The sequence below is a fragment of the Neomonachus schauinslandi genome, chromosome 8 (assembly GCF_002201575.2).
Source record: "Neomonachus schauinslandi chromosome 8, ASM220157v2, whole genome shotgun sequence".
Lineage (NCBI taxonomy): Eukaryota > Metazoa > Chordata > Mammalia > Carnivora > Phocidae > Neomonachus > Neomonachus schauinslandi.
In genome coordinates, this window is record NC_058410.1 from 54,249,780 (window position 1) to 54,275,378 (window position 25,599).

The window sequence follows — 25,599 nt, forward strand, 5'->3', positions numbered from 1 at the left end:
AAATGGAAATGACAGAGAACAAATATAGAGTCCCTCTTATTTCCAAATTTTTGCTCAAGGAACATAATCATGAGATGGGAAAGAGTACAACTATTTAATAGGGACACTGATAACTGGACCATATCCAGAGGAGAGGTATGTCATGTGAAGATTGGCTGAAAGAACTGACATTTGTTAGCCCCAAGTGAGTTATGGAGCATGAGAGCTATTTTTTCATATCTGAAGTGCCGTCTATTAGAATAGGGGTTAGATATTTCTATTGTACATTGTAGTCACAAGGTTGGGAACGGACAAGGGGAGAAAGGAAGAAAATAGGGTCAATTCTTAAAAGTTACAGGAAGCTGGATTTTAACTTGATGTAATAACTTTCTTCCTATTAGGTTCTCCATAGTTTTCCCCTGACATTTTATTATTATTTTATTTTTCAAACATACAGCAAAGTTGAAAGAATCCTATAGTGAATGCCTGTATACTTACCACCTAGATTCTATTATTTACATTTTATGCATTATCACATATTTATCTATCTACCCATTCCTCTATCCACCCATAAAACCACCTAACATTTTGGATGTATTTCCAAGTAAATTCCATGTAGTTTTGGCTACCGTGGGGAAGGTAGGTGTTCTGTGAAAGGGAGGTATAGGCAAATGACCTCCAAAGGCTTAAGGAGTCATAAGCCCAAAGAAAAAGGCCGTAAGTCCAGCTTGATGAGAAATGATTTATTAAGGGGACTTACCGGCAGAAGCGTGTCTTGGGTGGCTACAAGACCTCACCTCTTGTAAGACCTGCTTTTATAACCCTAGAGGCTGGGGAATATAGTATGGTTAAACAAAAAGAAAGAATGTATGTGTGGAGGATGTGCTCAAGAAGGCTTCAAGTCACAGAGTGGTCATCATGGCCAATTCGTCCAAGAGGATGTTAGTCTGGTTCCTACAGTGGGGCATCTTAATTCCAAGAGCTTTTTTACAGAGGCTAATGGCCGACTATTGGGGATACTGAGTAGGTGGAGTGGACCAGACTATGGCTTTCAAACTTTTTGGACTGCTATTTATACCAAGAAATGTATTTCACATTCCTATCCACATACATTCTGAAGTAGAAATTTCAGGAAACAATATTTACCCTTAACGTGTGAAGGATGCCAATATTTTTTTTACTTTATTTCATTAAAAAAAAAAGACAGTCATGATCCATTAACTTGATTTGATGAGCCACCAATGGGTTGTGACTCATCATTTGAAAATCATTGGACTAGTCGATCTCCAAGAAGATTCATCTTTTTAAGAGAATCCTGTAGCTACTACTAGGATTTATCTAAATTTTCCAATGATCAGGAACCTATTTTGAGTGTCCGCACAGTATTTACCTGGCATGTATGGAATTATGTTATATGTCATGCATAATTAAGAGAAAGATGTTAAATGCCCAGCTAAGACTTATGGATAGATCAAATTCAAACACTCTTTAGGAGTTAGTTTTTTAATTGCTCTTATTTTCACAAACATAAAGGTATGCCCTATTGGTTGGATGAGAGGGCTTCACTACTCATGTGTAGTCTTCTTCTGTTAAATACGGCTATTAATCCCTGCTGTGGGTCTGACAAAGTTGAGAAGATCAAATGAGAAAAGAAAACACTTTGAAAACCAACATTTTATTAATATGATTCTGTGAAGCCAGGCAAGAGAGGCTGCGGTCAAGCTCTACGGGGCAGCGTCTCAGTATTTTTAAAAACTCTCTACTCTGACAGAACTTACATTAGCCTCCCCGAACACCAACAATGCCAAAGGCGCGAGACTCCTCTAACAGGGTATTAGCTGTAAACTTGCCAGTGGTTTGACCCCCTGTTCAAGCACTCCGCTCTGTCTGCGCATGCTCCAGCGCGGCTCGGGCCTCCTCGCGGGGTTGGGCGGAAAGCGGAGGGTGGAGTGCGGGCCACGTGGGTTCCCGTGACGTCATCTCCGGGCGCCGAGGGTGACTGGACTTGCTGTGGGCTTCCAAGGCCCCGCGGCGCTGCGGGTTGTATTGGCAGGATACCGGAGGGCGGAAGTGCAGCAGGGCTCGGCTCCGACCTCCGCGCCGCTGCGTTCTGCGGCTGCGCGGGCTCTCGGGACTCCGGGCTCGCGCGGCTCTGCGGGACAGTGGGTCAAGCACCCTGCGCCGCCGCCCTGCCAGAACCCGGGATCCGAGCGTCTTCACCGGTGCGGGAAGCCGGAGAAGGAGCTGGCGTTTCTGGTAGGGTGTGTGTGACTGTGTATGTGTGTGTGTGTCTCCGTCTCCCCGTTTTCGTAGTGTGGAGAAATGCCTGGAGGAGAAGGGTTGGGGAGGTGCTAGGTAGGTGTGGTAAGAGGGAGGGGCGAGTAGCCGGCTGGAGGAGCGCTCCCCCGGGCGGCGGTGGCGGGTGGAGGTGGTTCCTCCGGGGGAGGTGGGGTTGGCCAGGCGCCGCCCCCGAGGACCTTGGGCAGGCCGGAGGGTGTAGCCTGTGTGATCTCTCTCCGGGAATATGTCAGTTCCTTATTAAAGTAGGAAGCCTAGCGTCTTATCGCAGGCTCTAGAATTTAGTTTAAGACGTGCATTTTTCGTGGAACAGTTACTTAAATTGTAATTATTTCACAGGCAGTTCGATTCTGTCCGAATTTAGTGGGTGTTTCCTCCAATTTCTTTTCTCAACGGCATTCATTCTAATTTTAATAATAATATTTAGTTCTAACGAAGTCATTTTCTGTTGGCAAAGAACTTTCACATCCTTTATACTTTGGATTATTTTCAAATCATACCTGAAACTGGAGGAACGTAGGGAAATTGGGTTGGTTCTAGATTTTCCTCAGGGGTGGTGAGGCACAGCATGTCTTCAGCAACAATCAGAACTCAAGAGACTATCAGACATCTCTGAACTTCCAAGGCCTTCCAGAATCCACGTGATAAATCTCAGAGTCTTTTGAGCTCGGGTACTTGCATTTGAACTTAATTGTTTGTGATTTCCATACATGGATTTGTTGGTTGAATTTTAAATTTGAAAGTTAAAGATATTGGGCTGAGGGTAGTAGTTGAGGGGAATTTTATAGTTTTATGCCAGCTTTGAGTATGTGCCCTGATCTTCAAAGATATGCTGGTTAAAACTGGGGGAAATGAGCAGAATGATACTATATGACTATGACTATTTAGAATAATGTACATACTCAAGTGTAGGTTTGCTTTATTAATTTAACAAATACTGAGTGCCTGTTATGTGCCAGGCACTGAACAAAAAGTAAATATAAAAATAAACAGTGAACAAAACAATAAAAATTCTTGCCATCATATAGTTCACTTTGAGGGTGGGAGGGGAAGACATTAATGTAAAAATTAATTAAGGGGCGCCTGGGTGGCTCAAGTCATGATCCCAGGGTCCTGGAATCGAGCCCTGCCTCGGGCTCCCTGCTCAGTGGGAAGCCTGCTTCTCCCTCTCTCACTCCCCCTGCTTGTGTTCCCTCTCTCGCTGTGTCTCTCTCTGTCAAATGAATAAATAAAATCTTAAAAAAAAAAAAGATTTAAAAAATTAATTTAAAAATATGTCAGGTGGTGAAAAGTGCTAGAGAGAAAGAATAAAGTCGTGAAGGGTAACAAGGAATGTCAGCGGCCTGCATAGGAAATTGCAGTGGTGGCTTTAGAAAAGATGATATTTGAGTAGAGAACTGAAAGTGATAAAGAAGGATTTCATGTGGATGTAGTGGAATGAGCCATTAGACCTATCACAAAGTCCCTGAGACAGGAGCATACCAGCTAGTTTGGCTGGAGCTGAGTGAGCAAAAAGGGGGAGAAGTAGCTAATCAGGTCAGAATGCGGCGGGTCATATACAGCCTTATAGGACTTTGTAAGGACTTTAGTTTTTACTTTGAATGAGATAGTAGGGTTTGAGTAAAGGAGTAAACTGATGTGACTTGTGTTTAAAAGGATCTTTCTGATTGCTATGTTGTTTGTCTCTAGCAAGGGCAGAAATAATGAGACCCCTTAGTAGGCCATTTATCCAGGTTAAAGGTCAAGGTGACATGGATCAGTGTGATAATAGTGATGATGGTGAGAAATGGCCAAATTCTGAACTTGTGTCTAAGCTAAAGCAGTAGGTATGAAGGGTCAAGGATGACTCCAAGATTTATGGCTTAGCAACTAGAGAGCAGTTACCACTTTGTGATTTGGGGAAGACCACAGAATAATAGGGAGATGAGGGAGGAAGGTCTGAAATCATTTTCTGTTTACACATGCTGAATTTTCAAATGAAATGTCAATATTGCATAGTGTCTATGAAACTGGAGTTCAGAAGAGAAGTCTGGGCTGAAGATATAAATGTGGGAATTGTTACTGTGTAAATGATATTTAAAGCCATGAGAGATCTCCAAAGGTGTGGTTCAAGGTGCACTTCAAGATTGGTAGGAGGTTGGAGATATTTAGGAGCTATTCCTCCAGGATGGGGGTTGGGCTGTTCATTAAACCCCCTGTTGATAACCACTCATCCTTCGTAACAGGATAGAAGGAAATAGAAAGCTAGTTCATTAGCTGTGAGAGAGTGAGGAAGGAGACGCGAAAATTAGGGGAGAGAGGAGATACGAAATGGTGATCTAGGACAGTGGGAGAATAAATGGACTCCGGAAATGCAGGAACGCTGGACAGTACTCAGGGCCTACTTTTGAGGTTAGTGTTCATGAATTTAAAAGGAGACCAGCCAGCATAGATTATTTTTAGATGTTTTCAAATTACTACCAGTAGGTATTTGATATTTTAAGTAATTTCTAGGTAGTTGGGGATTTTGTCAGCAGAATAGCTTCAAGTAATAGGTTAGCCTTTCTTGGTTTGTGGTGTGAAAGAGACTAGTAATTGTGCATTATATTTTTATTATACTTCCTGTGCTGTTTGCTAAATGTTGTTGGCTGGGAACTTGCATTGTTCCAGGCCTTGAATTAGTTGCAGAGAATTCAGCAGTCAGGAAATAGCCCTGTCCTCCACAAGCTTACTTCTAGTAGACTGCATCATGGGTTGTGATTTCTGTGCTTGAAAAATATTGCCTTCTAATTGGATGCATGGTGATGAAAGTGTAGTGTATCTATGAGAGGGGAAAATATTCTTGCAAAATAATGAAATTTGCTGTATTTAAAGTGTGATTGTACTGATTTGGAGAAGAGTTTAGGCAGAAAAGTTTCTTAAGTAGCTAGTGTAACTTTTCAATATATATATTTTATACATTTTTCCAATTGTTTAACAAAAATTACAGAGTCTGCTATGTGCTAATTATGCTAATATTGAGGGTACAAAGTAAATATGATTCTGCTTCGGCTGTCAGTGAACTCACAGTTCATTGTGGGGATGGGCAAGAGACAGATAAGATAAATGTAACTGCAATACATGGTTATAACATGCTATTATAGAAGTAATTAGATTGGAGATTGCTTAGTGGAAAGCTTCCCAAGAAGCTGATGTTAAGCTGACTCTTAAAAGAGGATTAAGAATTGGCCAAAAATAAGAGGACAAGGATGTTTAAGGAGACAGGTCATGGAGGCATGAGGAAATCATGTATTAAATACATATATCATTTATTGAGTGGTCACCAGGTGCTAAACACCCAACAGCCTTGTGAAATTAGAATTATCTTCAGTTTACAAATACAAGGTTCAAAGATGTCAGGATACTAGGACACAGCTCACAGGTAGAAGTCTGGGTTTAAACCCATGTCACTCTGATTTCAAAACCCCTTAACTTTCTGTCTGTATTGCCTGCTGTCAGCATTTAAATCTTCCATGTCCTTGTTCTTTATCCCTGAGCCAGTTTTTCATTAACTTCTATTCATTCTTCCTTGGAAAGACCTCGTATCTGTCTCTCATCTATCCGCCACTACCAGTCTAGGTTAGGCACTCATTATTATATGCCTTAGTGTTGAAATTGCTTCCTGGCTACCCTCTCTTTGACTTGGGATCTCCTTTTGTGCACTGCTACTAGGTAGTTTTAATCTCACTGTTATAAAACCTTACAGGCTTTGTAGGCTTGTTGGATGAAATTGAGAACCCACAGTCTTCTATCTGGTATGCTTCATGATCTAGTCTCACTTTACATTTACAGATTTGACAGTAAAGAAATAATAATTGCTTTTATTTCTCAGCACTTACTATGTGTCCAGTACCATGTCAAATATTCTATAGATTTTTTTTTTCCAGAACAGCCTGATGAATTTCATAGGTAAGGAAATTGTAGTAAAGTGATTTGGCTGGGATCCCAGGTGATATTAAAACATGTCACAATATCAGTTCTTTCATCATCTACTACCCCTCCCAACTCAGTTTCCTAAAAAATTGGCACGCACATTGCTCCTGCATACTTTCTGCCTTTATTGATGCTATTTTGCCCTGCTTGGAATATTTGTCGTCTTTATTCCATATTTTACCTAGTGAATAATTCTACCCATTCTGCATATACTCATTCTTTTATATTCTACACATTCTTCAAGTTCCATATCTTTTAAATTCTTCCCTGAACACTATAGGGGATATTAATATTTGTCTTCTTCCTTTCCACCCTCCTCCCTTATGAAAGCTTTCATAAAATAGCATTTAATTATAACCATGGACATTTTGGAGTTGGAAGGGATGCTGGCAACCGTATGACATAAATGAAAATACGAGATCTGAAATCAGATAAAAAAGTCTTTACTGTAAGTTTATAAGTGTTGTAAAAGTAGAAGTGCCGTGAGAAAAGAAAGGTTTCACCTGAGTTATGCATAAAAGAAAGGCTATCTTGAGCTGGGTCCTAAAGGATGTTTTAAGTCAGAAAACAAGGTAGGGAAGGCTGCTTTAGGGTAAGGAACCACCAGCATGAGCAGAGCCATGGAAAAGATATGAAAGTTTATGGTATGTTTAATAGATTAGGAGATAATATCTTCTGGACAATGCCTGAGGTTTTTAAAAAGTTGTTATTGTCACTACCATCATCATCTTTTATGTCCTCAGCATCTGCCACACAGCTGGGCATAGCAAATGATCAAATATTGATTGACTTTATATTGAGTGTTAATAGCACTGTTCAATTTTTTTAAAAGATTTATGAGAGAGAGAGAGCATGAATGGGAAGGGCAGTGAGAGAGGGAGAGAGAATATCAAGCAGACTCTGCCCTGAGTGAGGAGCTGGATGTGTCACTCAGTCTTGGGACCCTGAGATCAGGACCTGAGCTAAAACCAAGAGTTGGATGCCCAACTCACTGCGCCACCCAGACGTCTCCCAGTGTTCAATTTTGAGACATGCTCTTATTGGTTCTGTAAATTATAGTAGACACTTTATAATACTATATTATAGGCATTGCCCTAAGTGCTTTACATGTATTAATTTTATCTATTTTATGGGGTAAGTGCTGTTATTCACATTTCACAGATGAGAAAACTAAGACATGAGAAGTTAATTGACTTAGTTGAGGTCACAGAGTGATAAAACTAGGTTTTGAATCCAGGCAATCTGGCTCCATATTCTGTATTTTGAACCCCCACATTGTAGTGCCTCTCAAGAGTTAAATTTTGTTTTTCTGCTTCTGTTTTAAAAAAGATAATTTAATACATCTTTTAGTTTTATCCATGTATCAGTTAGTTTTTTGGCACATTTTTGAGTTAAGTGTATTTGCATGCTTTCTTACATAATTCATTATATGTGAATATTTATTAATATTGAAAGACTAACATTTTACGATGCTATAAATCTGTGTATTTTGACGCAGTTAGTAGCCTTGTTTGAAGTTTTCATAAATCTGTTTAGAAATTTCTACTGTTTTGTAAAATTTGTATTGACTACCACATGACACCTTCAGCTGCCCTGGCTCAGTCAGATCTTCCCTGCAAGGAATATATACATAAGAAACAGTGGTATATGGGAAATAAGGTACTGATTTTTCTTTCACTGGTTTTGTACCTAAAATCCTACCTTCGAACTTTGGTAAAGTCTTATGTTCCAGCCCAGTTTACCAAAGTTCTGCAGTGGGGTTTTAGGTATAAAGCCAGTAAAAGATAAGTCCATACTTCTATCACTGTTGGGGAGAGACTCCCAGAAACAGAGAAAAGGAAGACATTGGCCACTTCTTCTTACTGATTCTGACACGTGAAAGGAAGAAGCAGAAGAAAATGCCATGGAAAGAAACAGCAGGGGGGTCAGGTATTGTCATCTGGCAGAGTAGAGGGGAGAGAATGGAGCCATACCCAAATCCGTGATATTTTTATTTATGGTAATCCCTGCCTGTTAATAAACAAGGCTCAAATGGTGTCCTGGACTCTGGCAAATCAGATGATTATTCCTTCTTGAGAGGACAGTGGTTGGAGAGAAGGAAAGAACTTGTAGAAATGGACTTTATTTAAGTGGCCATACTCACTTTAACTTTTAATTTTCTTTTGAATTATATTGTCTACCTATTTTTTTCTGAGGCAGAAAAATTATCCAATGTGACAATATTGATAGTGACTTTCAACTTTAAAATTGTATTTCAGTGTTCTTAAAATCTCTTAGGAAAGGAGCTCTTTGCCTCAAGTTTTTTTTTCTTTGTGAGCGAGAGAGGAATCTTAGTTGTAGCTAATGGTTAATGGGCTGTATTATAGTTACAGAAACGACTGCTTACCACCTCTGTATTGGATTCAGCTTTAGGTTTACTTATTTGCCATAACTTAGATTTCATTATTTCCTGTCATCAGTAAATTTATTCATAAAGAACAAAGTATTAATGTAATCTGGAAGTAGTGAGGTCTTCTCTATTTTCAGTGAGTTAATTTTGTGTGATACGTAAACTTGGGAATTCTCTGCAGAGAAACTCAATGTGTTGTTTGAATTTGAAGTGTATCAGGGTGGAATTATATGATATGTGAATGCTTATATCATTTGCTTAAAATGGTGACTTTTATGGATATGCTTTAATAAAAATTAAAACCCTGTAATATGCCAGAAAGAGCACTAGACTCAGTTCAGTAACTCAGTGACCAGATTTGTTATCCTGGTTTCACTGTTACTTTAGTGGTCTTGGAATGTTTATCCTGGTTTAACTGTTACTTAGTGCTCTTGTAATGTTGGACAGATTTTTTCACCTCTTTCAGTTTATTTACCTGTAGATAATATTGCATCCAATTGACCTCCAAGGTGCATTTAAGTATAGTGATACAAAATTCAGAACTCTATTTGGTTTTTTTTATCTTTGGCTAATTAATTAATGGCAGTCCTGATGCACTTGGCATTGGTCAGTGGACGAGAAAAGAGAGAAAAGCTCTTTGAATAATTCAGTGTTAGTAATTGGTATTTGGCTAAACTGATATGGTTATTTAAAATGTTTCCATAGGGTATGCTAGCCTATAAAGAAAAAAATATATATATAAAGAAATACATGAGTAGAAAGATACTGAATCTTAGTATCCAGGTACTGACAGTGTTTATTTCTGCATTTACTCATACTGTATATTGCATTGTTACCTAGTTGTGGAATATTAGTGCTGGAAGACACTTGGATATTACAGAGGCCAAAAGCCATATTCTTCTATCATACCCAGAATATTTCAGTTTGCAGATTTAGTGCCAAATTTGTGGTATAAAGAATATTTTAAGTTCAGAGTAGAAGCATTTAATACTACTCATGGTGGCAGAGGATTGGGAGCTGGGTTTGCAGAGTGGGTAGGATTTGAACAGGTGAGAGATGAGCATATTAGTCACGGGGGATGGTAGGACAGAGAGCAAGGTATTTAAATTGCCAGTTTTGCTAGAGGGTTTATAAAAAGTATAGTAAATAAGATTGGAAATATTGGTGGAATCAAACCATGGACAGGATGAAATTTAGAAATTTAGGATGAAAATAGGTCTATACAAAGTCTATACACCAGGATGTGTGTGTGTGTGTGTATTCCCCCCCCCCCCCCAGCAAAAGCAAACTATCTAGATGGAGTAGGAGAGGTTGAATATATTAGATGGGGCAGGGATAATTGTGGGGATGATAGTTTGGAGTTGGCCTCTAAGGGACCATAAGGATATAGGAAGACTTCCCTTTAGATGAGCAATAGACTCTCCTGGGGCTTGAGAGAATGATACGAGTATAGCTTCACTTTGGCTGTGGTTCATTAGTCGCATAAGTTAAGTTAGCACACGTAATTTTGAATTACTTACTTGTATGATCCTTTTAAATAAATAATAGCTCTGCCTTTAGAATTTATTGTACTGATTTTTCATTCGTTCTAAAGAATGCTGATCACACACTTTTTTGAAATGAATGATTGTTGTGGCATTCATTTTTCCTATAATCTTTCTTTGTTTTAGAGTGTGTTCATTTATCCTTGCAAGGATCTGACTAATGCTCTTCATTTTATTTTCAGTTTGGCTTTGGGTGAGAAAAAAATTTAGCCTATATGCACTGCTTTAACCATTGGAAGAATGACAGATGACAAAGATGTGCTTCGAGATGTGTGGTTTGGACGAATTCCAACTTGTTTCACCCTGTATCAGGATGAGATAACTGAACGGGAGGCAGAACCATATTATGTAAGTATGTTGATGATGAAAAATGGGATATCTAACTTTGTCCGTTTTTGTAAATGAAGCTCTAAGAACCTGGAGGCTGTTACCCAACATTTTATATACAATTAATACTTGCTTATTACGGAAAAAAATTAGAAAACACAGATCAATAAAAGGAAGGAATTAAGAATTACCTCTAATCCTACCATCCAGAGGGAAAAAACTGTTGACATGTTGATTATGGGACCGTCTTGACTTTTTCTCATGAATACATACATATATAATATGTGATAATGGAATTATAAGTTATGTGCTATAGGAGCAATTTTGAAAATAATAGGCTCAGATTTGATTCTTCCTTATGTAAGTGGTTCCAAGCAACTGTTTACCAAATTCTTTTTTATAGCTCAATGAACATATGAATGTGTGTGTTTTCATATGTTGATAAACTAATATGTATTATATAAAAAATATATATATTTATATGTATATAAAATATATATATATATAACAATATATAAAATATAATAAAAACTTGTACGTTTGAATTAGTGTCGTCTGTTTTAGAAAACAATATCAAATATCTTCTGATTTTAGCCTGCTTTTTTTCCTTTTCTAAGTGCATATATAACCCAAACTTAAGCATCTGTCAGTCAGAAATAGTAGTATCCTGCCTTTTTACTGAATAGGTCCTAATAGACAAAGACATTCTCAGTTGTCATTATTTTAGTTTTGTCTCAGGTACACATAATATTGTTTACCTAGGAATATCTGGAGAAGTGGAAATTTATTTGTGGTGTTGGACTTTCTTTTTTCACTTTAATAAAGCTTGCCCTTTGCTTTCTCCCTTGTCTGTTTGAGGGGTAGCACTGCTCCTCAACCTGCTCCAGCCATGAGAAGTCAGACTGGTGGAGGAACCTACTTAAGGAGCCCCATGCACTCACTTTTTGGGTACAGGAACAGTTTCATTTTACTCTGTGTATCCTCAGCATCTGGCATAGGTCATGCAAGCGGTAGACACTCAGTGCATGAAAGCCTTATAGATTCATGTTGGGATTTTGTTTTAAATGGTCTCTTTGGGTTTTCTTACTGAAAATAATTTCAGAGAAATTGGGCAGTCTTTGGTTACTAGTACTTAGGTTATCATAACTGAACATATACTTTTGGGTCGTTTTAACTTTGGAAATCTCAGCAGTTTTTTTTCCTGCCTTTAGAAAAATTTCCATAGTTAAAAACAAAATGTGGTCACAGTTTATTTTTAGAAGAATTTCACTTGTTAGATGTATTTTTTTTTTTTTTTTTGCTTCTCCTTCTGTAATATGTGTAGGATATCACTTATGTTTTGTTTCCAAACTAGTTTCTGTTATTTTAATTAAAACTTTTAACCTCTGGTGCCTTTCTGATCGTATCTAAACAAAGGAATGTATGTGTCTAGTTGGTCAAAGTGGCAGATACGAGAAATATGTAATTTAAGTCTGTTTACTTTTAAGTCAGAATATGATGTTTGACAGCTTCCTGCAGTTAATCTAAGTAAAGAGGCTTCTTTCTTTTTTTCCTTCTTTATGTATGAATTTTTTTCCTTCTTTATGTATGAATCTGTTAAATATAAAAAGATTGTTGTGAGAGTGGAGTGTAAGTTGTTTTCTAGTTGTCTCTAATTGAATTGAAAATGGCAGCAAGTATTGGGGATATCTATAGAACGAAGAAAGTTATTTTGTCTAATTGATAATTTTTTTAAAATATATTTTTCCGTCATTTTTCACTCAAAAGAAACTCATATGGTAATTATGATTATGTTTTTGAAAAATATCAGGTGACAGGCATATAATAAATATTAAACAAAAACCACAGTTTAAAACCATGTGGCATCACCTAGATTTTGCTCTTTACATACATATGTACATGCATACTTAAGTATAAGTTACTACATGCAGGAAGAAAACAAACAAAAACATCAGCAGTGGTTATCTTAGAATTATAGGTGAGAATGGTAGTGCTAGTCTGGTTTTAGTTTACATGTGTCTTGGTTGTAAATTACACTTGAATGTACTTTTAATTGCTTTAGTTAATAATAATGACAATATTGTAAAGATTCTGGATGAAATGAGGTAAAAATATCATAGCCTAGGTGCCAGTAAACCTCTTTTCCAGACATTCTCAAAGCTCAAGTGAGGTGATTAACAGGATTATCACCATGGCCTGCAAAGTCCAGTCTTGTTCAGGTGGATGTGTAGAAAGGATAGGTGAATGAAAATGTAGTTTGCTTTTTTTTTTTTTAAAGATTTTATTTTTAAATAATCTCTGCACCCAACGTGGGGCTTGAACTCATGACCCTGAGATCAAGAGTCACAAGCTCTACTGATTAAGCCAGCCAGGTGCCTCTATAGTTTACTTTTTATAGCGCTTATTCCTTATTTCTTAGAAACTAGATTTAAAAATATTTACTCATACCAAATTTATAAATTAAATTATTATTCAAAGAGCCTGTTTCCAATGGAAAAGAATATTAATGTTAAATATATTCCTGTTTATTTCTGCATTTTGATTTGTTGCCTCTGCATAAATCTCCTTTCAGCCTACATCCCATATCTATGTCAGAGCATTATATCTTATTCTGCAGGGAATATTAGGAAGAAAAACTGTTAGAAACTAGTCTTTCAGTTTCTGTTGTTTTTCTTACATTCATTTAAACTGTTGCCTTTCATTTAGATTATCTAATGTAAAAACATACTAATTTACATTCATATTTTGTGACTTGTTACAAGAGGAAATCACTCAGTCATGCACCTGATCATAAATCTGAGTGGACCCTAACCATTACACTGCAGTCCTTTTATGTTTCCTTAGTCAGCTGTCTCTGTTCTTCTCTAAGACTATGTCTTTGAGCCCTGACCTTATTTTTCACTCTTAACAGGTAAACTCACGTCCTGCTTTCTGCTTCCTTAACCTTCTGCCACCAAGTCTTCTAAACATATCTGTGCTCACACATACTGACTTCTCTCTTGTTTTAATGGAAGAGGTGTCCTTCCTCCTTGGCAAGCCCCAACCTTCTCTCTGTGCTCTGAATCCCATCCATGGTCTTCCTCAGGAAGCTGGGGGTTTCTGATATTCTCCTACCTCCACCCCTGCCTTCTCTCTCTCTTTTACTTTCAACTTCTACCTACCAGCTCCTTTTTTGCAGCATTTATATTATTTTAAGTCCTTCCTACCCTAAAACAATCATCTGTTGACTCCATCTCTTTTTCACCCTCTTGCTTTCCCTTCATGGCCAGACTTATTAAAAAGGTTGTCTGTACTCGTTGTCTCCTTCCCACTTACTTTACTGGAATCACAGTTTCACACTACTACAACAGAACTGTTTTTGCTGAAGTCACTAATCACATCTTTTTTTTTGCCAAACCTTGAGTCTGTTTTTGAATTTTCATTTGCTTGATCTCTTCAGTGGTGTTTTGATACTGTTGTTGGCTGTTTTCTCCATTTTGTGGCATTGTTCACTCTTGCTCTGCAATGTCTCATAATTCTGGTTTTGCTTCTACCTTTCTGGGGGGGGTTTTTTGGTCTCCTTTGCCAGATGTCTTTCCTTTTGCTTGTTCCTCAATGTTGGCATTCCTTGGGGCTTTGCCTCCCCCACCCCCACTTCACTTTCCCCTGGAGTTATCATCCATTTTTATCTCTTTGTTGAGATAAAACTCTTTGTATTTATTTTGACAACTCCTAAGATTTTTCTCCTGAACCCCAGACCTATGTGTCTTCCTGCTGGGTATCAAACTGAGTGTTTTGAAACTGCACACATCATCGTTACCTCCAGACTGGTCATCTGCTGTAATCCCTTCCTGTTTTTGCAAGTAGACCCAGTTAATTAATTACTCTTACCAGTAATTAAGAAACGACTCATCCTTACTGCTTCCTTCTCCCATATCCCAGGCATTCAGTCAGTAACTTAGTCCATCTGATTTTACATCTCAAATATCTTTGAAACTTACCCAGTTTCTTCCATACCCATTGCTATAGCCTAGTTTAGACCACCATTTAAAAACTGATGGGATTTCATAGTACTAAGTAATTTCCCTGGTTTCATTCTTGCCCTCTTTCCATTTTCAGTTTGCGGTTGGAGTCATCTTTTCAAAACACATATCTGATCCTGTCACCTGCCTGTTTAAAACCTTTAGTAGCCTTTCATCATCTTTAGGATCCTTTGTGTAGTTTATAGCGTTCTCCATGATCTCATCCCTTGCTTCTTCAGTACTATTCTGCCTCAACCCTCTTCATTCCTTTCATTTTCAACTTCTTATGGTTCCTCCTTGTGCCAGTCTTTGTTTTTGTATTCATTCCATGCCTTCTCTGTCTGGAATGAGCAGCAGGATCTCCCACCCCTGCTCACAACCCGACATCCACAACACCCATGTTTGGTTCATTCCTCTTTACCTCCTGGCTGTTGCCTTACCATAGACTTCCTGTCCAGGCTTTCCCTAAGCCCCTAGATGAGGTTAAATTCCTTTGCTACTTGCTCTTGTAACATTCTTTACTTTCTCCTTGCACTCATCACAGTTGTAATTTTGTTTTTCTATCTTTCTAGCCTGTTAGCTCCGTGAGAGCAAGAACTCTTGTCTTGACATTCAGTGCTCTATCTTCATTGCCTGGTGTGATGCCTCACACATTGAAATGGAACAGAATTCTAGTATATTTTAATTCTACTTTTGTTCTAGGTGAAAAAGTCCCTAATTTTAGAATTGAAAATTGGTGGAAAAATTAGGATTTGGTATAAACAAATATTACAGCTACCTTTTTCAGAACCATAAGTAATCTATACAGCTGTATAAAACATGTATTCCTTTCAAGCTGTATAGAAAAAAAAAAATCACGTGTGTAGTACTCACTGAATACTTGATAGTGCTAAATCAAGAATGAGAGAACAAAAGATTCCATGTAGCTGACAGTTTCCCCAGAGGGGTTTAACCCTTTTCATATTAAAAGAACTTAACCTCAGAGACATTAATGGAAGTGAATTAAGCCAGACACAAAAGGACAAATATTTCATGATTCCACTTATGCGAAGTATCTAGAATAGTCCAAGGGCCTGTGGAGGAGAATTGGGGGAGTTACTGATTGATTGGTACAGAATTTGAGCTTGGGATGATGAAAAATTCTGAAGATGGATAGTGGTGATGGTTGTACAACAGTGTGAATGTATTTAATGTCAATGAAGTATACACTTAAAAATGGCAAATTTTATGCTAGATACATTTTACCATAATTAAAGAAAGTAAACCAATGAGATACACCTAAGAAAATCAGTGAGTGGTACTATCTGGATATAGAAGACAGGATGATGTCATTTTACTGTTATTTTTTTTTTATTTTTACTTATTTACTAGATAAGTTGTATCTATACTTTAATATAGTCATTCTCAAATCTTAGTGTTATTTCTTAATGCTACTATAGATACTTATTTACAAATTACTTCAACAGGCTAATTTAGAACAGAAGATTTCAAGTACATTTCAGTGTAGATTCTGTCCTTTATTATCATTTTTGGCTTTTTGTCACTTAATCTTTGGGATCTGTGATTCAAACACTATTTTGAGCATTTGGAATGTAGCAGTGAACGAAACCAACAAAAATTCCCATCTTATTGGAGCTTACATTTTAATGTTCCTCATTCCTTATTGTGAAGAAATTTTCATTTCATGAAAATCATTTGTGGACTTTTCAGCAACTTTGAACCCTACGCATGTAGTACAACACCCCAAAATCAGGAGCTGATACCCATGCTCCTCAGTCCTGATGTGTCTGTCCTCTTTTTTTATAATCTCTATAGGTTAGTAGGTTAATATGCTCTATAGAATAGATTGCTATTTAATGCCCAACAGACATTTTAAGTTATCTGGACTTACTAGTATAGAACTTATTAGACTAATAGATTACAGTTGATTCTTAACACAGGTTTGAACTGTGTGGGTCCACTTATATGCTCATTTTTTTTTTTTTTTACAGTTTAGTACTGAAAATGTATTATCTTTTCTTATGATTTTCTTTTTAAAGATTTTATTTATTTGACAGAGAGACACAGCGAGTGAGGGAACACAAGCAAGGGGAGTGGGAGAGGAAGAAGCAGGCTTCCCACTGAGCATGGAGCCCAATGTGGGGCTCGATCCCAGGACCCTTGGATCATGACCCGAGCCAAAGGCAGCTGCTTAACAACTGAGCCACCCAGGCGCCCCTCCTTATGATTTTCTTAATAACATTTTCTTTATCTTACTTTATTGTAAGACTACAGTATAAAATACATATAACATACAAAATATCTGTTAATTGACTGTTTATGTTATTGGTAAGCCTTCTAGTCAACAGTAGACTATTAGTAGTTAGGTTTTTGGGGAGTCAAAAGTTATACGTGAAGATTTTGAACTGTGTGGGGGTTAGCACCCCTAATTACCACGTTTTTCAAGGGTCAACTGTGTACTTATTTATTTTTAAAAAAATGGTTGATTAATCATGCTGTTTTAATTTCTTAGAGATGTTCATGTTACATCTATATTTGATTCTGTCATTTCTGATTTTAATGAATCATTTCTTTGCCATTTATTTAATAGAATATGATTTTGGCAAGTCATTTAAACTGCGTGTAAACTAGAGGTGATAATATTGCCTGTGAATCATCTAGTGCTTTTTCTTATACACTGTATTAGTTTCCCTTTTCTCTTCTTCCCTAATCCACATTCTGGTTGTTTCTTTATAAAAGAGGAACTTATGTTTTGTTGAATCCACATTGCTCTTCAAAAGCTTGTTTCTAGTATTAGTAAGTATGTTCTGTTCCACACTGGAGCATGCCAGCTACCTCCCATCCCCTGTACCCTGTTGTCCCCAGGACCACTGTCATGTTCTCTTCCCTAGTTGGGGCCTGTTATCTTGATCTTCGGTTAGTTCCTTTATCCAGAATATTTCTCTTTGTAAGTATTCCCCAGCCCTGTAATTCTACTTGATTTACTGACCAAAAGACATAATAACTTTGAATAAACAGCATGAAAATGATGCATAATTAGCCTCTCAAAAGCACCTGAGAGTAATAAAACAGTTTTACCAGCAAAAGACAGAAGCTTAGAAAAGCAAGAAATGGCTAGAGTATGTCCTGGGAAAACATGAAGTTTTGCCACTTTCCTCCTTTTATCCACTCATATGTGTTCTTTATAAAATTCTAACCAGTTTTCTTAAATGCTCTCTTATGTTTTCTTTCTGGATATCTTTGGTGGGGGAGAAACAATGATGGCCTTCATAACTATGCCAGTTGAGGTTTTACCTAGCCCATCATTCCCTCTCAGACTTTTCTCTCCAAAGTCCAAGTAGGCCCAGGCTCCGTAAAGACAGGATTGAGGGAGTTGCTGAACAGTGGCAGATCACCAGTCTACCAGCATCATACCTTAAACTTGGTGCCTTATTGCCCTTTAAAGATCTAAATGTGTGGCTCAACAGTCAGTCATTTTTAACTTATTTCTTTCCTTCACTTTCTTGATTAGTAATAACCAAATCTGTTCTGACTGATTTTCAGACCTTTCTCATTTTTCCATTCTTTCATGCCCGTCCCTTCATGTAATATTTCCTTAACAGATTTCCAGTTTATAATCTTATCTTCTTTATATCTACCACTACTAGAATATTCCTCAAATACTGTTTCTCATTCTGCCATCCTTTTATTCATTGTATTGTAGTGGGCCCCTATTGTTCATCAAATGAAAATTTCTGTTTGATCTTTAAAGTCTTTTCTGTTGCTGCAGTGAAGTATTTTTGTAAGTACTTTTTATAAATTTTTTTTTACCTTTATTTTAGCCTCATATGGAGGGGGACAGATTATATCTTTGTCTTGGTGTTCTTCGTTGCGATTAAGCGAATACATAGTAGATTATCAAAACATGATGGACCAATTGAGAAGTCCTGATTGATAAGGCAAGATGTACCTTAGGACTGAGTCGATTATTTTCTCAGAACAGTTTAATTAATTCAGGTGAATCATACTGATTTTTAAGTTGAATTTGATAGAAGTAATAAGTATCCTAAATAGCATGACATCTGATTACGTTTGTGTTTTTATTTGGAGGAAAGTATTACAGAAAGATTGTACGTAGATTGTGTTGTTTATTCTAGGTACTTATGCTATAAGCCCTACTTAAAGTAATGACCTCATAAGAAATTTAAAACATCTTAACCTTTAGGCTTTTTTTGCTATAAAAAGCAGTTGACTTTGTGTGGAATATTCAAAAAAATGCAAAGAACATGGCTGTTTTTCCTTAAAATTCAAAGACCTATTTAGTATATATTTTTTTGAAAAAATAGTAAATAAATATGGTTTTACAAATTTTCATTTCAGTTGCTTTTGCCAAGAGTAAGTTATTTGACGTTGGTAACTGACAAAGTGAAAAAGCACTTTCAGAAGGTTATGAGACAAGAAGACATTAGTGAGATATGGTTTGAATATGAAGGCACACCACTGAAATGGTGAGTGAATTTTTCTGCATTATTAAGCATTGAGTATATGCTAGCTTTATGAAGGTATAGTGCCCTGAGGCAATTTTTAAAAAGTTATATAAAGAAATAAATCACTAGTCTAGCTCATATAATACAGTGAATTTTAAACTATTGTTTAAATATTTTATTGAAAATATTTCTGCCTTCTTTTGGATGCATGGGAGACTGGACAAATTTGTATATATTTTCAACAATAGATTTTTCAGTGGCATAATAATAGTGTATTTGGTTATGGTTTTTTTTTTCCCAGATGTATTTAAGACTCCCTAATGAATAAGTCACTCTGTGACACTATGCAATTTTGTGTCTATCTCCAAAATTTTTGTAACAGATCTTTATATACACATGATTACCTAAAATGGCATCTTTCAAACTGATTGCCACATTTAGTGCCATATGCACATTTTATCTAGCCTTGGCTTAGTATTTAAAATATATTGATTTCTGGGGCGCCTGGGTGGCTCAGTTGGTTAAAAAGTTAAAATATATTGATTTCCTTTTTATGTGAAAAATAATTTTGATATTATATCATTCTTAAGAAACATACTGAAAATAAATCCTAAATGTGGGCTTATCCATGTTCAGATGATGTATTTTTGTATTTCCTCTGTTACTGAGAGTTTTGTAAATTGTGCTTCCAAAAATATTTAATGAAACTGGAGAAATTACAGAGAAGAATATAAAAAATGGTTCAAGGTATGCTGGGATGTAGGTGTCGAAATGCTGCTATGTGAATGTAGTTGAATGAAAAAGTCAAGACTTAAATATGAACAATATAAGTAGGTTAGAGGTGGGCTTACTTTCTAAATCTGGAGTATTAAAATGAAGAGTTTTAAAAGAGGCTCATAAAAAAGGAAGCTAGTAGATGTTTAATAAGTGCAGCTGACTTGAATATAAGCATTACTTAGAAATAAGGAGTGAACTCTTGGAACTCACCTCATGCTGATGAATTCCCACAAGTGAGTAGATTTTCATAACAGTTTAGAAATACACAAAGTGATATTTTGTATTGATTTTGGAAACAAGGGGATTTTGTATTGAGTTATAGGTCACGTCTCCAACCTTTTGAGGCAGTTCTGGGAAAGGATGACAAAGTTCTTTATAGCATTCATTTTTAAGTAAAAACAGTATTGACAAGCTTCATGATCGTGTATATCAGACTCATTATAACTCTTGAATAGTTCTAGACCTCAGGCAGCATAGATAAGTCAATGTTTTCTGTTTCTTTTTATTTCTCAGAAGAATTGGAGGTTTTGGAATGGGAAGGTGGCTTAAAAGAAGTATAAGAGGAGCAAGGATCAGGGGAGTAGAGGGAAAGGAAGGAGGGGGAGAGATTGTGGGTGAGTAGCAATAGGATATATCTATATTCTTGACAATTTTGTCTGTATTATAGTTGGATATTGAAATTGTATTGCTCTATGTGTATTATATACACATTATTGTTAAGAATTCATGTGACTGACACTAGGCTTTTCGGTTTTATCAGTGTTAAGTAGGGCTTCTTAAAGGGCTTTATTGACATTTGACCTAGGTAATTCTTTGTTGTGGGAGGGTTAACCTGTACATTGTAGGACTTTTTTTTTTTTTTTAAGATTTTATTTATTTATTTGACAGAGAGAGAGAGATAGCGAGAGCAGGAACACAAGCAGGGGGAGTGGGAGAGGGAGAAGCAGGCTTCCCGACGAGCAGGGAGCCCGATGTGGGACTCGATCCCAGGACCCTGGGATCCTGACCTGAGCCGAAGGCAGATGCTTAACCACTGAGCCACCCAGACCTACATTGTAGGACTTTAAGCAGCAGCTTTGGCCTCTACCTACTAGAGCTAGTAGCATTCCCTCTAGTTGTGCTTATAAAAAATGCTGCCAGATGTCCTGGGATGGAGGGGTACAAAACCACCCTCAATTGAGAAACTCTGGAAAAGATGGGAAACCTCAATTTAACTTTTATAAGTAAATGAGTGCTCAGTCATCATTCTTCAGCTGCTGTTTTAATCCATCCTGTATGGTGGGTTTTTTTGTATTTGATATGACTTGTATTCTGTAAGTTTGTATTATTTATCAGTAAATAATGTTTGGACCCATTTCTCTCTGTTACCACAGAGTAATGATTTTGGCTTAAATATATCATGTTCTTACTTTGTCAGTATTATCTCTTCTGAGAATCTTTTATTAAAGAGTAAAAAATTAAAATTTTTCTTTTTAGAGCGCTTATGTGAAAGTAATTGTATTCATGTATCTTTGCTTTAGGTTTTGGGGTGTTAACTTTTTATGCATGATGTCACTTTCATAGGTATGTCTTGCTATAAGCTCATTGTGTTTAATGGCTTTTGATAAAACTTTTCCTTTAGTACAGTAGTCCCCCTTTATCTGTGGTTTTGCTTTTTGTAGTTTCATTTACCCTCAGTCAGCCACAGTCTGGAAGCAGGTGATCCTTCTCTGACATATCGTCAGAGGGTTGGCAGTAGTAGCCTGACACCGTGTCACAATGCTTATGTCGTTCACCTCACTTCATCTCATCACGTAGGCATTTTATCATCTAACACTATCACAAGAAGGGTGAGCGTAGTACAGTAAGATATTTTGAGAGAGGGAGACCACATTCACGTAACTTTTTTATAACTTTTTGTTATAATTGTTCTACTATAAGTTGTTGTTAATCTCTTACTGTGCCTAATTTATAAATGAAACTTTATCATAGGTCTGTATGTATAGGAGAAAGTGTAGTATATGTAGACTTCGGTACTATCTGTGGTTTCAGGCATCCTTAGGGCATATCCCTAAGGATATGGAACATATCCCCCTATATAAGGGGAGACTAATTACCATATTGTGAGGTACTCCATATATTTGAGGAAGGAATAGCTTCCAAAGGCATGAATATAATCCAGGACCTCTGGGCTAAGTCTTGATTTTTCCTCTTTTTGCTCCCAACTATAGCAGTTTTCTCCTACATTAAAGGAGTTCTCTTCCTGTGTTAAAGGAGTCATAGACTATCAGTAGCTATCTGGCATTAAGCAGTGGGCTTCATATGATAGGATAATCATTATAGGGAAGCAGCTACCACTGAAGTTTTGTAGGACTTGGACTTATACTTGATTCTTTGGAGTTTTAAATAAATTCAAGTGAGAAAGGAAATCAAACACCAGTTTAGATAATTCATAAAAGAAGGTAGAAAGAGCATAAATTGATACTACTTCTTACTCTGTAACTCTTGCTGTTCGTATTTATTATTATAATTGTTTAAATATCTGCATAAGATACTTGAGCATGGGCTTTTGTACCTCAAGCAGTAGTACATAAGAGGTGCTAAGTAAATGTTTGTTCAGTGGGTGAATGAATCTAAATAATTCCTTCTTTTTATTGAGAAAATGAGGCCAAATTAAATAAAATAACTTGTTCAAATGAGTGAGTAGGACCAGATTTTGAAAGTCTCAGTTCAGGCCTCTTTCCACCATATCTGCTGATATTCTATTTGTTACTTGTTGTTTTCTTCAATTCTGTAGGTTCTCTCTAAATTGCTTATATTATTTGTCCATATTAGAATAGAAAGATATTTAAGAACAGTTGTATACACATAATGAATACTTAGTAATATATTGTTGATTTGTAGAGAGAATCTGAGGAGGCTTTATTTGATTACCGTTTTATCCTCTACAGTCCTTTGTGTCCTTAAGTTTTAAAAATTGCGTGGCAAAAGGAAAGGACTGGTCTAACTCAAATGCAAGGATTTCTTTTCTTCTTTTTTTTTTATTAAGAGTGATTTGAGTTGATTAGTCAGCAGAGGGTGCTCTAACATTGCATTTTAAAAGGTGAAGGTTCTTTTTACTGTAAATCAAGTGTTTAAAGTTTGTATTTGTTACTTTTATATTAGAATTATTTTGAGAGAACAGGTCCTGGTTCTTCTAAAGAACACTTTGTTTGTATACCCTAATATTGGTTAGATCTTAGGCCTTCAGTATAAATTTTAGAAAAAGCTTTTCTTTCTGTCAATTATAAAAGCAAGTGTCTCTAATAGAGTATTATTATTTTGTGTAAACTGACTTATTTTCAGGACTGGTTGTTGAAAGTAAGTTGAGACTACCTTTTGAATTAAAAAAAAAAAAGGAGCAAGCACTGATGTTGATCTTAAACATAGATGTAACAGAATGACCCAGGATTTAATACTGTGTCTATCTGGTTTCAAAATTAAATTTCAGGGCGCCTGGGTGGCTCAGTTGGTTAAGTGACTGCCTTTGGCTCAGGTCATGATCCCAGAGTCCTGGGATCGAGTCCCACATCGGGCTCCGGGCTCAGCTGGGAGCCTGCTTCTCCCTCTGACCCTCTCCCCTCTCATGCTGTTCTCTCTCTCTCTCAAATAAATAAATAACTAAATAAATAAAATCTTTAAAAAAAAAAGTAAATTTTAACAAAATAACCTCTTAATTATAAATACTGTGCAGACTCTTTTTGGATTCTCTTTTTTCTAAGCTTGTGAATTTCTAAAATTTTATAAATTCTGTAAACTTGAATTTTGCAATGTGATTTACATAGCATTTGAGACAGGTGGTATCCCCTTGTCTGTTTTGTACTTTTTCATGCCTAAGAATAGGGTTAGAAAGCTGTGGAAACACCGTGCTAATTTACAGTTGTTTGTGTTAGTTCCATAGGTAAAGTAAGGCAAAATTGATTGTAAACATTAAATTACTTTGGTGTACATTGAGTTGCACCCCCCCCTTTTTTTTAACATGGGGCTTGAACTTGTAACCCTGAGATCAAAACCTGAGCTGAGATCAAGAGTCCAGTGCTTAACCAACTGAGCTACCCAGGTGCCCCAGTTTGTACCCTTTTTTATTCAATGAAATATAATCCTGTTTCCAGTGAATCACTAGTAGACTTATGAATAGGATGCATTTATTTCAATGAAATGGAGTAGGATGATAGTCTCTCTAGTATATGGGGAAGCTTTCTTTCAATGCTGATGTTAGAATACTGCTTTGCTATCTGACTGCAGATGTTTAGAGTACTGAGAGCACCCTTGGCTGACTTAGGAACATATCCGTTATTGCTATACATGTGACCAGTATGTGTGTATGTATTTTAGCAGTAATGAAAGGGTAAAGAAGAAACACCTTATGCAAAGAAAAATGAAAATATTACTCATTTTGAGAATTGAATTTAGAAAAGACTAGAGCAATGTAAGGAAGAGAAAGAAAATGAGTAAAGTGTGAAAATAGACCTAACGCTATTCTGGTACAGTGAATTTTTATCGGGCAGTATAGATTGAACCTTTACTAGTTGGGCCCCCTTCTGGGATTTATTCCAGGTTCATATCCTCACCACTTCCTTTTCTATTAAATTTAGGTTAAATTGGCAGGAGTAGCAACATAACAGATAAATGGTTACATTATGATTTACTTACAGTTATGGCTTATGTGGTTTCTATGTTGTGGGTTAGGAGCCTCTTGACAAAACTATGTAGAGTATCTGTTTAGAGGAGTTATACAAATTAGTACTTTTGAAACCCTTGATGTAAATTAGATTATAGTGTAAGAGAAATTCAGTACCTTTAATTCTTGCCAGTTCTGTTTTCTGTTACAGATTTTCTTGCATATTAATAGACTTATCAGAAATAAGCAGTCTTGGAACCAGTTAATTCAGATAGTATATTTGTTTGGAGTTAGTATCCTTGCATCAAAATCATTTGGACATAAACATCTGCATTGAGCTACATACAAGCTATACATGTAGACTTTGATAACAGAAGGAAGTAAATAACTCTCTCTGCTGCAGTTTTATTTTTAAAGATCATTACAGGATAGTTATTAGTTATTATATTTAGAATGCTTTTATGTTGGTACTTTACATACATTTATCATTAAAGGTAAGTATTAGCAACCATAATATTTAAATTTCATCCTAATCTTTAGTATATTGGGAAAAAGAATCATCATTTACCATCTGAGACCAGTGAACTTTAAAAATATATCTATGTAAGTTATTTTATAAGTAACTTAGAGAAAAATAAAAGAATAGTGTATGACAACTTTATTAGAAATTTTAAAAAGCATTTAGATACAGCAAATTCAGATTTATGCTCCATATTTTTCTGGTTTTGAAGGTATAGATACCGGAAATGGGCCATGTCTTCCGAATGCAACTAACTACTCATTAGTTGTCATACATTCAAATAGACCTCTAAGAGGTTCTAGCTTATTGTGACTTCTGGCTCTTCTTGTGCTTAACAACAATGCTTAAAGAAATTTTTAAACCTTTGACAGATCATGATTTTGTTGTAAAATACTTGTTTCCATTAGTAAACACCAATTAGAATGATCAGTCAATACTTGTTCATTTCTACATCATATAATTCCTTCTAGTCATCTTTGGTACAAATCTGCCTTTAGCTCTTGCTCACTTACTATCAGGTAAATTGCGGTGCACAAATGGCATAAAAGATGAAAAAATACCATCACACATCTTTTTAACAAAATGGTTCAGGTTCTTGTCATAAAATATTGTATGATGAAATTCTTGCCGTTGAATGACTAGGTGGATTAAGAATGCCATGTTTTTAGAAATATATTGTTCATTCATTAGTTTTTGAATTCTGTAAAG

The 25,599-nt window shown here is 36.4% G+C and overlaps 1 protein-coding gene across 3 annotated transcripts in view; it reads left to right on the plus strand.

Annotated features, from left to right (window-relative positions):
* Positions 1-1,858: 1,858 nt before the first annotated feature.
* The window catches only part of ATG5 (autophagy related 5), a 129,685-nt gene continuing 105,944 nt past the window's right edge, over positions 1,859-25,599 (plus strand). Inside the window, exons 1-3 of one of the 3 annotated variants that reach the window (XM_044917688.1) lie at positions 1,859-2,201; positions 10,344-10,509; positions 18,849-18,976. In XM_044917688.1, coding sequence (XP_044773623.1) covers positions 10,402-10,509; positions 18,849-18,976 — 236 coding nt within the window. In that variant the 5' untranslated portion in view covers positions 1,859-2,201; positions 10,344-10,401. Of the gene's footprint in view, positions 2,236-10,336; positions 10,510-18,848; positions 18,977-25,599 lie in introns of those variants that run through there. The other 2 variants (XM_021693685.2, XM_021693686.2) reach the window with 2 other exon arrangements.